This window comes from Centroberyx affinis, unplaced genomic scaffold (genome assembly GCF_046629955.1).
Source record: "Centroberyx affinis isolate AG114_WGS23_722 - 3 ecotype Tasmania unplaced genomic scaffold, CSIRO-AGI_Caff_v1 ptg002888l_1, whole genome shotgun sequence".
Lineage (NCBI taxonomy): Eukaryota > Metazoa > Chordata > Actinopteri > Beryciformes > Berycidae > Centroberyx > Centroberyx affinis.
In genome coordinates, this window is record NW_027281017.1 from 35313 (window position 1) to 54376 (window position 19064).

Genomic DNA, 19064 nt, shown 5'->3' on the forward strand with positions numbered 1-19064 from the left:
ATAAATTACTGTCTTGATATCACAGGAGGAAGTAAACAGATAAGATATTGTGTCTTTAACTCACAGCCCTCCTCCTCCTCCTCGAGAGAAAATATATGACATCACTCCGCGGCACGGCCAATCACGGAGCGGGACGCGCAGGCGAGAGGAGCACTCCGTGTGTGTTCGCGCAGCTTGTGTGCATTTGGTTGTGTGTATGTGTGTGAGTGTGCGTGTGTGCGTGTCTGAATGCGAACAAGTTGATATTCTTTTAGTTTTTTAAAATCATCTTTGTCTTAAGGTGTGGAAGTAAGCCGGGGCTACAGTGAGAGAGGTAAAAAAAAAAAAAAAAAAGACTCCCATCAGTTACAGCCGCCTGAGAAAACGACTTTTTTCACGACACGTCGACTCAAATGAACGCGAAAATAACAAGTTTACTACGTTACAGGCTTTAAAAACAACCCATGTCAACGCAGTTTCACGAATTTCGATAGCAATTTTGTCGATACTAGCCTACTTGGAGCTGAGTCAGCAGCTGCCCACAGTGTTGTTTTCTTCTGTTTGGCAGTTCGCAGTTAAGTGAAAGTCCTGTGTGCCTTTTTTTTTTTTTTTTTTTTAATGTGCAAAGTCGTACGTTTTTCATGAATTTATAGTAACTGTCACGTGAGAAAACAGCAACAACAACGTAACTGTAGGGGATAAGCCATAAGCAATTCAGGAAAAAAACATGCTGAAGACCTTGACAAAGAAGCTAAGAAGACATTCACTCAATGAGATACATCCCTTCCAACTTAAGGTAAGTTTTGGTTGGGTGATAATAATTGAGTTACTATTGGAATACATGCATTTGATGTGATATTGCTCAGTTAGATATCATTTTAAGGTACGAGTCCTGGTTGCCAGTAGACCGATACTGCACTAAAAATACAGCTAAGAAGAAATTAAGCTTGTTTGTGGAAGGTGTGGGTTTACTTTTGTTGTCTTGTGACTTGTTCATTTGTAGGCCAGTTGTGCAGGTTTGTAACACCATGATTTCTCTGCCTGTATAGCCTTGGTTGAATGAATGGGGTTGTATAGTGAGTTAATTTGTAGTCTCTCTCTCTGTCTCTCTCTCTCTCTCTCCTCTCTCTCACTCACACACACACACACTGCACACACAGGGAGACAGAGACCACATACAGTCATGGGAGCAGCTGAACTGCTCAGTGGAAATTGTCAGTCTGTCTGTTTTGATGGTCAACAACAAGTATGTGTTCTTTGGTAGTATTCTCTGCCTCTGTAAGTCCTCAAACCATTCATTACCATGTTAGAAAGAATTTACTGTCCATAGCTTACAGTACTTAGCCCGAGTTTACAAGAAGAAACCGGAGATGCACAAAGCTACACGAACACACCAGCAAACATGGGGCATGTCAACAAACTCTCTCTTCCACACACACACACACACACACACACACACACTTAGAGATTCACTCACAAATTATAACTTGGTTGTTTCCGTTGAAGGCGAATATGGAGGCCTTCTGGATGTGAGATTGTGTGTGTGTGTGTGTGTGTGTGTGTGTGTGGATGCCTGTGTGTGTGGATGCCTATCTCAACAGTGTTTCCATATTAATCGGTCAGAGTGCTCTTGTGTACACACACACACGCACAGTTAAGTAAGAGAGGAATAGACTGCGTGAACTGCAAATTCATAGCTGTGGTTGTGAAAGCTTTCCAGTTAAAGTTCTTCAACTAAAGAGAGTAATGGTTTGACTTCCAGGTGGCTATGATTGGTGTTAAGGTTGGTGTGTGTGTGTGTGTGTGTGTGTGCTGGGCAGGGGGGTTAAATGGCGCTTATTTGATTACATTGGATGAATACCTAGACTAAAAAAAAAACAAACAGCTCAGTAAAACCTTATTGTTGTCGACCATAATTGTTCAGACAACTACAGTCTTTACCCTCCTTGCAATTTTCCGCTGCAGAATCCATGTAAGTGCTTCACAATTGTTATGGCCTGCTCAGTTTGCATAAAGCCCCTTTTTGGTGAGTAGAAGGGTGAATTGTATCCTGCATGGGTCACTAACTCGCTCCATCCACAACACTATTGTGTGGCAACCAACTGTATAGTCGCATGGCAGCCATTTTGTGCCAAAGTGCTCCTGTTCAAAGGCCTGGCTGAGGATACTGGGGAAAGTGTGCCATCTCCATTGTCTGCTTTTGTTTCTGCTTAGTGTTCTGCTCAGCGGTGGGATTTTTCTGCTCAAAGTGGTTAGTGTGATGAGAAAGTGAAGTGTATGCCTGCGTCCTAGCCTGATGCACAAGATCTGTGGAAGCCTGTGAACGCTACGCCTGCTGGGTTTGAAATTGATATATTGGCTATTTATAAAGGAATCCCATCAGAAAACCCCCTGATTATTAAATCGAAGTATGAAAAATGAAAAACTGGCAATTTCTGCATGTCTCCATACCAGTTATTACCTCTTGTGCCCCGGGGCTTCACTGGTAAGCCTACGTGACTTTAAAACCAGTGTTTTTGCTCTCTTCGTAAATAGCCATTGTGCCAGTTTTGGAGTTGGTAGGAAACATAGCTTGGGTAGGCTTCCAAGGAACTGATGTCAGGCTACCTGCATCTGTGTGATGGATTGGAAAAGTGCTAGTCTTAAAAACAACTAGTTTAACCTGTAGTAGTGTAGTGATAACATGGAGCACCTTTGAGTGAAATGAAACTTCAGAGGTTTGGTTATTCAGGTTTGTTGTTCTTAATTTAAGCAAACCATGGTTGGATTAGCCTAGTATTCCAAGCATCTAGCCACTGATGGCCTGGGTATGAACCCTGTTTAGATAATTAGCTCTAACCACTAAAACCAGTTCCTTGATATATAGTGCCAGAACTGTTGGTTCTGTTCAACACAAGAATGCTTGCTTGCTTGCATAATCACTCTTTCCTCAGTTATCTCAGATGATACATAGCTGACCTGACTGAAGTCTGCTACAGTGGCCACACTGGGAGACTGAGGGGTGAATGACCACTGCAGTAGTTGACAAAGGGCTTAGGCCTCTTTGGCCCCGTTACATTACTGTTCCTGGGAGCTTACACTAACCAAGACTACTTGCACTACACTATGGAGAGGACCCATTCGAGTGCGAGGGAAAGAAAATCAACCCACTCTGACCCTGTGCCGTGTGTTTGCATGCGAGGGGGAGTTGAGTGTGAGCGAGTGTGTCCATGTCGGTGTGGAAGGGCAGAGCAAAGCTGATATGTGTGTGAACTGGGCGCCATGTGTACGCTGTGACATTGCCATTGATCCAGCTTAGCAAGCCGCTCAGTGATGCAAGTGAGTGACAAGGATTTCATTCAACTGTTCTTGACACACAAACACACCACTGTCTCTGTCTTTCCATGTTTGCACAAAAGCAGCTTTTTAGACTTCGTTTGTGCAATCTCATCACTTTGCTTGTGTGTCCTATCACTCTGAATGATATTAGGTAGTCTGCAATTACTTTCCTTAATAGATATTGATGTAGGGCTGCAAAATTAATTAAAAACAATGTCAAATCACAATGTTGACTGTGGCAATTTCCAAATTGCAAGAGGCTGCACAAAGGTGCTTCGTGCAGCTTCCTAAGCTAGGTATTTGATGCTGTCATAAACCCCTGGCCTGCAAAGGATGTTGCATGTTTGTCTTTTTATTCAAATTGGCCAAATTATAAGCATTTGCATGTAATTTTCTCCCCCTGACGTTTTTTTGACATTTTATTAAGTGAAAAATAAACTATAAATTATGCAAAAAAAGTGGTGTCGACCTGTACCTTAAATGTCACAACTGTAAGATTTAAGGTAAAAAAAAATGCCATCTGATATTTTTTTGTCAGTATTGTGTAGCATAACATAATCCTCAAGATTTGTGCACAAATCTGTAAACATACTGTGTTTAAGATTAGGCTGGGTGTTGCATTGTATCATTGAGAAACCTCCTTCCCTGATGGGTTCAGACACTGTAAATGAAGTTCTACAGTACTTCTATTGGCTCTTGTACTTTCCAGACACCTCACTTGGACCAAGGGTTGGTTAGAGAAACACAGGAAGAGTTCCCAGCCAGTTTGGTGCAGTTTGACCTGCTGCAGGCCTATGCTGCTGTCATGCCTCATGCTTTTAGTATCATTTGTTATTCCAAATCTCCGCCTAACGACAGTTCGCCCCTGCCCAAAATGTTAAAGCTTTGTCAATTTGCCTAGATTTTGAATAACTGAAACATGTTTTTGGTATTCATTATTTGGAGAAGTGGAGGAGCCTGATGAAACACAGCACACTGTTATAAACACTTTAGGTTTATAACACCAATGATTTACTTGATTTGCTGAATATTCACAAAAATTAATCGAGGAGCTCTGTTCTTTTAAAGCTACTATAGAGCTGTGGCTAATAATCACTGGGCTATCTCGTTTCGTCTTAGCAAGTATTAGACAGAGGCAGAACATGACAGAACATGACAATTAGGAGACTCTCCCCTATTATTAGTGTGCTAATATGGAAGCAGAAGCGGGGGGTCATTTTGCTTTTTAAAGGCCATTTTCACACTTTTGTATACAGCATAGCACATTTCCTTTACCGGGGTTTGTTGTTTTCACTCAGTGAATGTGATGCTGATGACTAATAAGTGTGTGTGCATGGGTGTGACTGTGGGTGGTCCTGATTTGACACCCAACTGAGGTGATTTGGAGTTTGTGCGCCTCATTTGTGCATTGTGCGTTATCTCTTATACCTTTACAATGATGTTACAATTTGTTACTTGCATGTAGGTATACGTTAACCCTTCTCAGAACTACATGTGAGTCTGCTACACGGAAGTGTGCTTTTGCTCACATGCTGTGGACTGGTGCAGACACACACACACATACCGACGCACACACACTCATCCATTTGCCTTGGCTCACATGTTCACATTCATTCACATTCAACACAAGCGATAACACTGGTGCCATCCATGCCAGGTGAAATGGGGTCAGATGGTGGTGGAAAACCTTGTTTACCAGGATTTCAGTCTTGTGAAGGAACCAAATAGGCTTAATGAACACAAAAAATGTGCTGATGAAAAAATAACCTACATTCTCTTGATTGTACTGGTACATTTCATATTTTGGAAGAAGCCTTGGTTTGTAATCTCAAAACATTTCAGTGTTATGAATGTTAAATTCAACAACATCCATTTCAGAGGGTTTTGGGTGTTGTAGATGATGGAAGAAAAACTTGGACAAAGCTTTTCAGCTGTAGGGAATGCAACACTTGTATGATTGTACACAAGTAGTAAGTGTTTGCCAACTAACGGTACGGCCAAGTCAAAAGTGTGGCACCCCTCCTACTTCAGCACAGCTACAGGTTTTCATGATCGACTTTTTACTTCTTATCAGGCCAGTAGCATTAGAGCTGCACCACTATTCATCCGAAACTGACACTTTTGGAAAGGCGCTATCGATGCTTAGCTGCAGGGATTATAGTATGAGGCCTATCCAGGTTGGAGTGGTGCAATCCAGGCTTAACCGCAGCTTTAAAGAGCTGAAAAAAGAATAAAGAACTGGCATTGACAAGGAGCCTAGCAAGCAAAAATGTTTGGGTTTGTTTTATAATAAAGTTTTCACCAAATGCATCAAGCATATTACAACCAGCTGATGAATACATTTTAATACATGTTCTTAAAAGAGATCAATTCATGTTTACTTGATGTTATTGCTAAACTTAATATACAGACTGCATGTAAATCAAGTAAATTGTTGGCCATCAGTGCAATTGCCAACAAATGTCGTTATTGCTGTATTTGATTTACTATTTGCAATATTGTTTTTAATTAAAATAAAAACATAATAGTCTCATCCTGTCAAACCAGAAGCTGACTGTCTGCCAGGCTTAGTGTTTGTTGCCTTGCTAAAACAGTAACCAAATCAGTTGTGCTTCACTGAAAAAGAAATGCAAAGTTCTCTTCCTCTGTCTCGCACACAGACTCACACCACACAGAATGCACTTGCCGTTTGAAAGACTGTTTCCTCACATATTCAGATATGCTGAATGACAGTGAGAAAGCAAATTATATATATTAAAATCTTCATGAAAAATCCATAGAAAATCCATGCTTGACTGATGGTCTAAAACAGTTTGTAGTGGGAGCAAAGCCTATTCAAATACTAGTACATGCACCCACACCTTTGTTTTAGAATCCCAGATGAGATTTGCATGGTGTAATTTTTCATGGTCTGATGACACGGACCTTATTTGCATGAGTTGTAATTCCTCAGATAGTGCACCAGCCATTCAGCTGGTGGGTAGTATTACACTGATAATAGTGCATCTGTGGGCCTGTGAAGTAAGGAAAAGAAGTCACTGAAAATTGAAGGTTGTTTGATGAGTCAGACGCTGGAACACTGTGGCTTACTCAGTTGTGTGTTTGTGGTTCAACAGTGTGTGCGTGCCTGTGTGTGTGTTTTTTAACATGTCATATCATTGCGCCACAGGATTACAGAATATTGTGACAGAGGTTGGAACACATTAACAAGTCTGCTACTTTGGTTATAGCTGTTACCGCCTATGCTGCAAGTGAGTTACACATGCCCTACATTTCATCTGTTGTTCCTCTGAACCATCAACAGCAACCTCTGAGACAATCCCCAGGGGCAAGGAAAGGCCAAATAGTTACTGTTAGCTTGTATGCTCTTCTAGTTGCGCAGGCAATGAGTACTATGTGGGGGAACCATCTGTCTCTGAAGCGTTATATGCTTAAACATGTTAGAGTCCTGTTCTCAGTGAGCATAAATACAGACAAATGGCTCATGTTAAACTAAAGTCATGTCATCACCTTCACATTATGTATAATTAGGACGTGAACTTTGTGAACCATCAGCATCTCTTCATTCTTCTTACAACAATGAATTTATATGGGATTTCATCTGTTTCATGGATTCTGCCCCACAATAATCTACTGCAGTGTACAGTGCAGCTCAAGGCCTGAGCCAGCCACTTGCCAAGACACATTTCCTTCCCACAACTATTCTTCGGTGTAATTTTCCAACAGAGTTTATAAAGTGACACTGTTTAACTTGAACATGGTGGTAGGAGGGAGCACTGGCTCAGGCCTGTTCATTGAGAATCCATCCTACAACTCAAATAACATTGAAACTGAACAGCGCTGCACTTAGGGCTTACCCGAATATCTCAAATAACAATGTCAATAGTCTGGTGATGTTGATGATACAATAACTTCACCCAGATATGTAGGAGGTATGCGGCCAAATATTTAACTTGGATGAGTTTAACCTGCTGAAAGTGAATTTGTCTTGCCTGAAATTTGGAGATGGGCTGCAACAATAACTTCAGTTGATGTAGTTTCTTTAATCATAAGCATAACATTTGGCTGTAGTTTCACATTTTGATTAGAAGCGTGTGTACAACAAAAAAGACCAATGTCACACCACTATTTACCACTACCATCACTATTTTTTCAGTGACAGCTCATGTGGAAACTAGTAGTTTGCTACTAATCATAAACTGGAGGGCTTTACAAATTGTGGTCTGACATCAGGCACCAATTATGTTATGCTATGCTAACTGATATCTTGAAACTTTGTATCCAAAGTTTTGGAAACCATTCATAGCCCATATAGTATGATGATCAGGACAGCCTGATCATCATACTATATGGGCTATGAATGGTTTCCATTTTCTTAACATCAGTTTCTTATTTAGCATTCTGGTTGTTACATCCATCATGTATATGCCAACTGAGAAAGCATGAAGCATGGTGATTTATTCCCTAGTTATTCCCAGTAGAATGATAACACTATTATGCTGTATGGACACTTTTGATGTACCAATAGAATAGATAGGTGTGTGTCTTTTTACTGTGGCTTGAAACAATTCAGAATTGTGGTTGTGAGTGCCTCCACTACATATATAGGATGCTATGGAAATATCCATTTTTCAATCATTTTAAGAAAATTGTGTCTGGTAGATGACAGTGAAAATTGTTTTTACATTTTTAAGATGAGATGCAGCTATATGACGCTGTAATGTTGCCTGTTGATTTGTATTTCAGCCTTTAGGAAGGAAATCTCCAACAGCATAACATGTTGCTGCACAGTCTGTGTAACTATACAGTGGAATTCACATTTAATGTGAACTGAATGCCGTCTGCCCTTGTCAGGCTTTGAGGCCCTGGCTCCTTTCTCCCCTTTCCCTCTTTTTGAAGTACTTCAGAAGGAAGAGGAGGCGTGTGTGTATTAGAGAGTGGAAGGGAGGACACTGTGTATGTATGAATGTGTGTATGTATGTGTGTAGGCACACACACACACACACACACACAAGCACAGATGGCAGCTGCTCGGCGAGGCCTCAGAGTGGTAATTACTGAGTGTGAGGCGCATTACTTAACTCTTAGCGTTGCAGTCTGTTGGGTTTATGTATTGTTGCTACTGCTGTAGACGAGGAATTGATTTTAAAGAGACAGTCTGGTTCAGGTTGTGGGAAAAGAAAGTAGCCTGCACTCAGCTTAGCCAGCACCTTGAACTGTCGACTAGTTCTGCATTTTCTAACTTAAAGCATCTATACTGCATGTAATGCAACTGCAAGCATTACCTCACAACATCCAGAATAAAAATGTCATAGGAAAATGAAATAATACTTTTGCTCCCATTAGAGTGGGAGTCTTGTTGTTGTTTTGTTCAGTATCGGCTGTTTTTGTGGCCAACTGAACACATTGTAACTGTGCAAAGCTCAAAATTAGCAGTTGGATCAATCTTTTTTTGGCTTATACCAAGGCAAGGATTTAGGTTTTGCTTTTGATTATTTGTACTTTTTATTAATCTGTGTTAATATTTTTTTTTATATATATATCTTGAAGTTGTAATTGGGTCAGTAGGCCAGTTATTTAGTTCTTCCGTTTTTTTTTAGTGCAACTTTGTAATGGAGATTCTCCTGCTTAATTGATTCAATGCTCAAATAATGTGAAACTTAAAATACCCTCCATGATCCATTCTAGGCCAATTTTATTTTAGAAATATGGTGAAAAGAGAAGGCCCTCTCATTTTGGAGCGTTCTTTACCACAATGAGGGATGTCAAGGTTAATTTAACAGGTGTTACCTCATGGCATATCTGACCTATAACCTCAATCCTTTTCCAGATTTCTTACCATGGCAGTGGAGAGGGAGGGGAAAGTGATGATTCAGAGGGTGAGAACCAGGAGCTTGCACAGATTGACAGAGGTATGTGCCTTCTGCCAACCCAACAGTCTTTGTTGTAATTGCATAGGTTACGTATTTCTCCATCACATATTGCTTATTATGGTTCTCACAGTTGAATGATTTGCATTTAGGCATTTCAAACAACTACTGCACTTGATTGGCCAATCACACACTTAGTTAGCTAGGAACAGCTGCACTTTATTTTGCAACCACCTCTCCTACTTCTCCTTTGACGTTTCCTGTTCATCGCCTCCTTTAGAACGACGGAGGAATTGTGCCCTCACCCCCTTGGCCACCAGTCAGCAGCACAACCAGGGTCCCCTCTCCCCGGCTCGTTTGCGACGCCTCCGCCTGCTGCTAGACGCTAACCTGGATCGCCACTCTTCAGAGGAGGAGCTTGAGCGAATCAGCTGCGGCGACAACAGGAAGTGGGCGTCGGCGGTTCCCCATCGCCATAGCGACCACCACAGCAGCGCCTCCAGCGACGAGGAGGTGCGGGACCTCTGCGGCTGCGGGTCACCGGCCGCCTCCGCCAGGCCTCTGGTGGAGCCCGGGGCTTGCCTGGCGGCCTCTCCCAGCCCCGTGCTCTTCAGCTCCAGCCCGCCACGCAGCCTCAAGCCGCCCCCCATGCGCTTTCAGCTCCAGGTGGTGCAGCCAGTGGCGCGGCCCATAATTTTGACCCACTTTGACCAGTCGGCGGCCCCCTACCGAAAGTATCGGCACAGCTATGGTGGGGAACCGGGGAGGCCTAGTCTTGACCTGGAGAAAATGCAACAGGTTAGTAGTCCTACTGATACTACAGTGCTATAGGAAACTAGGGAGGCCTCCTCTAATCTATTACTGTTTGCCTTATTGCAAAACTCATTTAATCAACATGTCATGATGAGTGATTGTGCGATATAGGAAATACCACACCCGTTGGTTTGTTTCATTTTTGCTTTTTGCAATGTGCAGTGCTTGCTTAGGAGTATTACGATATGCACTTTTAGGTGACATAGAGCCCTGCATAAGGGAAATAAAATGTGCGCTCATACACTAGGTAGTACGGTAAAAGTCACACAAGCTTGAGCCAGATTTACATTGGTCAAGTCAACACATTAATTAAATATTTTAATATGTTACAACAACACTGTGATACCACAGCACTATGGTGTTAACCCACCTGTTAACACCATAGTGCTGTGGTATCACAGTCAATACTTATCAATAAATCATGTAATGTAAGTTGAACAATAAATGAGCAGAGGATTCATAGTTACTGGACATAATGCACCGTAAAATAGGTGGCAGAGCAGATTCATTTTCTACCCTAAAATAAGTGAGAGCGATAACTGGGAGCCAATTTGTCTCAAAAATATTAGCTTTTAGTGGATTACCCCCTTTTAGCATCAGTTGAAGTACATTTCTTTAGCAATGAAATATTTAATATATAATTCAGCTAAAACAATATGTGTATTTCATTGAAAATGTTGAAAGTACCAAGCAGCAGATGGGCCTTAGCCTACCAGGCGAACAATGCAAACAATTACGTTGGTCTGGGGATTAGGTCCAAAAGTACAATAATGTCCCCACAGTCTACCCAGCTACCCTACACACACACAGACACACACACGTGCACACACACACGTGCACACTCACACAGGCCCACACAGTCATCCCTCTCCATAGCCGGACGCTTGCCACCACGGTGGTCTGGCTGGAGAGGGATGAAGGAGAGGGAGGCACGGACGGCAGATGTCCGCCCTCGTTTCTCACAAAGGCTGGCGAGCGAGGGGAAACGATGGAGGGGTGGAGGCAGAAGGAGAGGATTAAACAACAAATAAATAAACAACAGAAAAACGACAGCCACTAATGAGTCATGGAGAAGCTGGTCCGCTGATCATTAAAATCCAATAGACTTGTTGGCCCACACCGTAGATGGGAAAGGGTGTGTGTGTGTTTGCGGAGAGAAGCTGCAGGTTTCAGGGGTCCATATGTCGATGGGGTTTTTAGAGGGAAAGAACAGATGATGAGAGACAGCGGGCAGCAATGAGAGGGGCAAAAGAAAAAAAAGAGGAAAAGAGTGTGTGTGCCTGTCTGTCTGCCTGTCTTTTGTGTCTGCATACTGTACGTATATCCTCATGTCTGAGTTTGTTGCTGTATCAATTGTATGTGAGTGTGTCTTGATGTGAGAGTGTATGCACATTCAGTCAAGTGGAATGGGAGGTGCTGCAGGGAATACAATAGGGGGCCTACAGAGGTAGCTAGCAGACACCGCTCGGCTCTGCCATTAACCCTTTAGCTGGACAACTTCCAGTCACCAAGTCTGCCTAAACTTCTGCACTGTGTCCATGTAACTTCTTTCACAGATGCTGTCCTGTAGTTTAAGCAGAAAGATGACTATGTTGAGTCGTTGAGAAACTCTGCAACGTAAAGGTGTAAAAACCAGGGGAATTATTTGTGATGTGAGTAGGACGGGGGGGGTCCTAGATCACAGTTGAGCACTACTCTTCCAACTACCAACTTCCAACTTCCCAAACATTTTGGACCCCCAAGTAGATACACTCTGGACCACAGACTCACACTTAGAAAGATTATTTCCTATGGAACCTCATCTGAGAAGATTTTTGTTGTAAGACACTACCAGTCAAAAGTTTGGACACACCTGATTTAATGTACTGTTTTTCATTCCCTTAAAGCCATTTTGATCTAAAGGCCTATGCTTAAATGCTTGAAATTGGTTTCTTAGACAAATATAAATAGTGAAGTTGATGCCTATGTATGAATTTCTTTCCAAAGCCTTTGCCTTTCCATTAAGGCAAAGGGCGGCTACTTTAAAGAATCTAAAATATAAGATAGTTGTAATTTGTTTCACACTTTTTTGGTCACTGCATAATTCCATTTGTTCTTTCATAGTTTTGATGTTTTGTAAAAATAAAGAAAAATGTTGTGTGTCCAAACTTTTGACTGGTAGTGTATGACTAAGATATGAATAAGATATGACAATTATATAATTGTCAATACTGTAGGTGGGGTGATTACAACAGTGGGGAGTGAAACCTGTGATCAAAGTCGTCATCCTGACACATTCTCTCCTCGTGCCAACTTCTAGGGAGTGACATAATAATGAGATTAAACTATTTCTCATTTTGTTGCGGAACCCCTCAAAACCCAGTCGGGGTCCCACGGTGGTCCCCGGACCCCTCTTTGGGAACCGCCGATCTTGGGCTATCCAAGGACAGTGATTGGCAAGCGCGCAACGCCACCGTGCCCCATGTGCGACCAGCATGAGCCGCAACCCGGGCGATACATTTATTTATCTCATAATATTCTTAAGGATAGGGTTAAAGGGTCAGCGGGGTGTTTTCTTTCAGGCTCTGCTAATCCATCATGCATGCTAATCCTTGCCCACTTGCTCAGATGTGGCACTGCCATTGTTTGTCGGCCTGATTATCATGGACGGACAACAGTTTGCATGGCAGATGTCTGTTTTGCTGATTGTTTCAGAAATATGTCGGACTTGAAAAGAAATGCACTTGTTGCTCAAATTAAAGCTGGATTTTTCATTGATGATCGCACCCAGTTTTGAAAATATTCATATTTTTGACGACCTTTTCTTTTTTTTTTAGCTTTTTTTTTGGAGATGCTGAATCAAGCATCAAGCGCAAAGTTTTCAATTTTAATGATATTCAAGAAACTTTCACCCCAAAGCGGACTGTACCGCCATTGTTAGAAAAGAGATAGGGGTTTGGCGGGAGGTGAGCATGAGGGCAAGTGCACACCAACTCTCCCACTCCACAACAGCAGGAGTCTTGTGTTTCCATTCTTCCCCGTGCTCCCTTCCCCCTCAGAAGCTACCTCTCCGGCCCGAGACAATTCCGTGATTGTGTGGTCCCCTCCACCCCCACTGTTCATGAGAACGGCGGAGCTGCGTGGACATGGAGGGGAGTGGGAGACAGGATATTGCATAAGCCTCATTGACTGATTGTTTAGTTTAGCGAGACAGCTGGATTTGCCTCACTTCCTTGATCGCCCTGATTCAGCGTTAATTAACGTTCAGCTCTTGCCCCGTTATGGCTTTAAAAACCTAGTGATAGTATGATGCTTTTGGTCATGCAGCAGAAATTCTTTATTCATATGCTCAGTTAGAATCAACCTTCACTTGAGAGTTATGCACATAAGCCTTATCAAGACATTTTACTGTGCTTTTGTGTTTTTTCACACGCTACGCAACGTTCATGGTGATATTGCACAAGATAAGATGCGTATGCATGAGTATGCAACTCTTACAAAGTTTTGGGAGTGTCACAGACAGAAAAGCTACTGCAAAGTTTTTATCTGTATTGAGGAAAAGGAACTGTATGCTCTTTTTATAGCTGTCATTGTACATCCTTGTTTTCTCACAGAAAATGCTGCTGAAGAAGAACTGCGGAGGGAAAACACGCAGTATAAAGATTCGGGTGAGTTCATTTTTATTCAAGTTTCACTTTCCCACAGTAACTCAAGAAAACATTGTAGCATTTTGTCCTGATGCATGTGCGCAATTTGATATAAAAGCCAGCTGAAATGGCTCTAATGAACATCAGTTGTTTATGCAAGTGGTAATAATTTAAACACACATGCACACACGCACACACACACACACACACACAGTGCCTCTCCTTTTATGCAGAACCATAATAGGCAGTCCAGATCAGGGTGTCCATTACAGCAGTGATAAGGTTGCAAGGTTGCTCGGCCCCCGTGAACAGCCCAGTCTGTCTTTGTCGCCAACACCTTGATGTCCCTCCAACTGCATGCTGGGACAGCATCTGGCAACAGCGTTTGTTCCCATGCCCTACTAGTGACAGAGCCATGCTTGAGACGTCTCAAAATCTGATGCTTGTGTCAGATTTCTATTTGCATATAGCACCAAAGTAAATGCTAGTTTACTGCAGGGACGCCCAAGACAGAGGAACAAGAAAATATTGTGGTTTTTGGGTGGTTCTTAAGTTTGATCTCTTTCAATCACTGACTTGATGAACTAGCTTTTCTAGGTGTCTTATTAGTGTTCTTAGGAGTGTGCGTAGCTGCGTTGGGATCATTCATTATATGGTTTCCAAACATAACTTATTTTTGCTGAAATGATCCACCGGCTCAGTACTGTAACTGCGTATGGGCTGTTAGATTTTGTTTGTAGTGGGTAAGGGAAGCATGCTGGAGAACTAGAGTCGACTGGAACCAGCCTGGGCATCTTGGCACAACGCGGGGCACTCCAGAAGGATGCACAGTGTGGTGAGAAAAGTGACGTTATTATCACGTTGTGTGGGCTAGTGTCAATTGAAGCAGTATCACGCACTTGTTTATGTACACACACGCACGCACGCACGCACACAGACACACACACAGACAGTAACGGCTACATCTAGGTTTCTCCAATCCTCTACATACTCAGCTCTAGCTATATGTCTGAGCCACGCAAATGTGTTAAAGCTGGGGCTAATCGTTCAGAGCGGCCGAGGAAGAGAAGTGAGTGGCGATGAGCAGAGGAGGAGGAAGAGGAGGTGGAGTGTTGTGCGGTTCCCTTGTGGTGTATTTCCAGGGATGAAGTCATTTTCCATTTATAGCCCGGCCGGCTGCTATCTGTTTAGCTCCACTGATACACAGATATTGCTCATTATCTCCTCTTCTCGCCAGTCTTGTCGGTGGTGTTGTTGTCCCCGTCAGTGACGTCTTTTGGTATTGGGTATGTTCCAGTCCAGACATTTTCTAGTAGTCTGTACGCAGTAGGTCTTTGGATTGATTAGCCATTTGGGGGGCCTGTTGACTCTTTGTATGCCACTCAGTACTCCGATCCACCTCGTCTCTCTCTCTCTGTCTTGCCTCTTTTCTCTGCCGCTTTCTCTCCCTCTCCCTTCTCCCTTCCCTACCTCCCCATGTCTGTTTCTCTTTCCCCTTTTATCTTTCAACCCTCAGTTTCCTGGCGTGGGTCCAGAAGAGACACTGGAGCTGGACGGGGGTAAATGGGGCCTGTCTTAGAGGAGGCTGGATTCAAGCATGGGAGTTGTTATGGGGTTGTGGAGGTCGGTGGTGGTGGTGGTGGTGGTAGTGTGTGTGTATGTTTGGGGGTGGCTGGAGAAGGGGGGGGGGGGGCATGTGGAGGCAGTAGGAAAACACAGCCTTGGCCGCTGCTGCTGAACGCCTCCCCCTCTAGGGGTTGGAGGTGAACAGGAGAGTGGGGTGGTGAGAGCTTCCCAGGCTGTAGCAGGCAAGAGTGATGGCATCTGGTTTCAGCCACCGTAAAGAAGAGGCGGAGAGGGAGGGCAAGATTGATTGAGACGAAGGAGAAAGTTGAAATATGGAAAGAGTGGAAGGGAAAAACGAAGTGAAAGGAGAAATTAGAAAACGAATAGGATTTGAGAAGCATATCCTTACATGTGCCAGTGTTTCTCATACTTACATAAAAGTCCTTTGAAACTGCTCTTACCATTATGACAGCTTGTTTAAATAAATTGCATGGCTTGCATGTGATGAGAGTTTTTTTTTGTATTAGCCTCGCTGACAGATGTTAACAGGAGGTTGGTGCCAATTTCTCCAAAACAGAAACGCACTGTGGAAACTTTTTGAATGTCCAGAGGCTTGATTGGTGACCAACAGGGCAAACTTATAACAATCCTAAACTTCCATTGAAACAGAGGCATTTTTGTCAAACCGGTTCAGCTCCAGGTGAAGTAGAACAGGAATGCAACTGGCGGTTTTCCTCTTAAACATTTCTCCCTCTGCCTTTCAACCTCTCCTTTTGATGTTATTGTTGTTAAAAAGTCTGCAGCAACTGAAGGACTTGAACTTTGCTTGACCCTTTTGGGCCTTAAATGTCATTCTGCTGATGAGAACGCAGAACAACTCTATTGGGAATGCCAATGTGGATAGGCATCCATCTGTAGGTATGACTCTCCCCCGCAGTTGCACTGACTTACAGCTACCATATGGAGAACATCTTAACACAGCCACATCTATAAAAGTTTAACTCATCCTTGCACTATAATTTGTTTTTCCACTTGTTCAGAAGCCAAAAAGAAACTTTTTGCCTGTTTACATCGATGTTTGTAAATGTCTGGGTTTGTGAAACACCTCTAAGTGGTACTGGGAATTGTTGCCATGCTACAGTGGCTCAGTTGTCAGTGTTGAATCCCTTAAGATGTTGGCTGAAGTCATAGCAACACCTGTAGCCTCATTTTCAGAGTTAATGGTGCCTTATTTCATATGCATTGATGTCACAAGGTACTTTTCCAGTACCAGTGGCAAGCGTTTCATAACAGTGGCGTATCGCACCGCTGCAGTGGAAGTCAGTTACAGTGACGCCGTTTGTACTGAGATGGATGTGGAGAGCTGGTTGAAAGAGGAACTTGTCATGGATGACACTGAAAATCAACAGCTGTTGCCTGCACGCATGCACGCACGCACACACACATACACGCACACTACTAGTTTGCCCTCAGACTCATGGGGTCAGTTCCTGATTACAGTGCGCCCATCTATCTCTAGGCCCCGATCTCTCTCAGCCCACCTTCCCACAAGCTCTGCTCCCCCTCAGCGGGGTCTGGAGAAAGTGCTGCCTCACTGCCAAATCACACAAAGCCATTTCCTGTCGTTTCCTGTTGGGAGGAAAATGACCAGGGCTAATTTTAGACGGAGGGCTTACAGAGCCGCAAAGAGCGAGCTTCTGCCCAGAGGGGGCCGGCCCTGCGAGTGGAAAAGCATTTATGTCACCGAACCTGTACCATGAATGAAAAGTCACAGTGAACATTTTTTAATGAGACAGTCACTCCCCCCTCTCCCACACACACACTGTATACTTTATGGCCTGCTAGTTTGGTTTTCAGCCACTTTTCTCACACTCTTATGACCCAACCACAACTTTATACTGTACTATCGACAAAAAAGTGCATTCTTAAGTTTCAGGGCCGTTGCTAACTTGGTTTAGACCAGTAGTTAAGTGGTGCTGACCTGTACCTGACCAATAATGCCATAACTCTGAGACACCAAGTAATCCTTAGCCTTTGGCCCACCTGCCGTTCCCGTCCAATAAAGCTCAAAAGCTGGACTGACCCAGACACCCACTCTTGACTAGTCTCTCACTCACCATGACCTCTTCTCTCTCTCTCTGTCCTCAGAATCTGACCGGCACTCGTCCTCCGCCCAGGTACACCTATGATCCCTCCATCTTCGCCTTCCGGTCCTTGAGCACGGCGCCCCCGTGCAGCCCCTTGACCCCGTCCGAGGATCCTCCCTGTTCGTAAGAAACTCGCCAGGCGTTCCTCTTCCCCCACCCCCGCTCATTCCCGGGCCGCTGCTTGCCGCGGCTTCTGCAGCGAGACCGAGGAAGTGACTGTTAATGAGACTGACCGCTAGGAAAGACATTTGACGATGTTTGATGGTCGAACTATTGCACACTCAGGTAATCCCACTCTGTAACGCTGTCACTTTGATCATTGCTCTCCATGCGGAATCAACAGGAACACTTTGAGAATAACATGGCCTAAACCACGGTATCAGGCAACGAGTTTTTAAGGATACTTCAGGTATTGCATATGTACAGCTGTCTCTCAGAACACCCTGTGAGTGGAGTAGGAATGATCGAGAAACGAATATGGACTGTGGACCAGAGATGGTACAAAGGGACAAGGCAGCCATTTTGAAATGGACAACTTGAATTTAGTTTTGGGTTGGACAATTTCAAGGGAAATGCATGTAAGACAATCAAAAGGTTCCAAGGTTTCTTCCTTTGTTGTGATTTCTGGACACCTTGTAAGTTTCTTGGTAACTTTGTATACTAAACGTGGCAAGACGAGTCACCTGACATCTTGCCATTGATAAAATGAATAGACAGTGGTCACATTTGTATAATGTAGATCTTGCCTGTCTGAAGAACTACTTTGTTGGATGTCTTATTTCAATATGCAGGTCATGATGAGCTATAACAAAATGTATGACTGTAGTTGAATAGTCAACCTTTGACCTTTGATGATGTACCCTTATTAATGAATTTGTGACTTCTAGTCCGGGTCAAAGTCAAGTACTTGTGTCCTCTTTCCCTGCATGAATTCCACTGTTTTGCAGAAAGAGGTATGTATAAATAAGGAAGTATGAGAATAGTTCGCTGCACGAAATTTGGCAAGTCTAATTGGTGCTTTGTTATGCATAGCCTACATGTAGTGTGCCATTTTTTCCAATATTGTACCTCATTACTTTCTAGGTAGACGAGGGCCACTGGTATATCTAAGACAGCCCAGTGTTTTCTAAAAAATCTCTTAATGCCTTGACATGACATTCCTGTTGTACTGAATGTAACTTGAGGTAATACTAGGCTTTTGAAATTGGACAGAGATAATGGGAGTACAGTACAGACACTGAGAGAACAATTTTGCTCAAATAACACGATGACCTACTAGTGCATATGAATGTATCCCTTGTTGATTGTGTTGATTAAACACAATGTCACCACTGTAACTACGATTCGCTGAAGTGAATGTAACATTGTGACACGTCTTCGTCCCTTGTTGCATAAAATGAACCAATAAATGCCCTGTGGCCTCTTGTTTAGGAGGTGTTTTTCATTTGTATCCATCTCCCATATATCTTGTGACATTTCATATTGTTGCCATGTTTTTACTCTCCTTGCAGCTAAATGTTTACCGACCATGCATTTGAAAATGTGGGCATGGTTTCCCACAGAATGTGTTGCTCAAGCAGCTCTTAAATCCCACATCTTGCTTGCTTGCTGTCAAAAGTCTAAATATAACTGATTGGTGGTTTAGATGAAAAACAATCTTTAATGCTAGACATCCTGTTGATTACAGATGTGTTACAGTAAGTGGTAAAACACTAAAAACAATTTTAAGGACAATGACAAATGTT

At 43.1% G+C, this 19064-nt stretch overlaps 1 protein-coding gene across 1 annotated transcript; it reads left to right on the forward strand.

The window, feature by feature from the left end:
* The first annotated feature begins 204 nt into the window (after window positions 1-204).
* On the forward strand, window positions 205-18736 carry LOC139658403 (uncharacterized). Its single transcript, XM_071536532.1, has 5 exons — window positions 205-775; window positions 9128-9209; window positions 9448-9965; window positions 13574-13627; window positions 17321-18736. Exons 1-5 carry the CDS (start codon window positions 707-709, stop codon window positions 17444-17446), a joined length of 849 nt encoding a protein of 282 aa, XP_071392633.1. The 5' UTR covers window positions 205-706; the 3' UTR covers window positions 17447-18736.
* The last annotated feature ends 328 nt before the right edge of the window (window positions 18737-19064 follow it).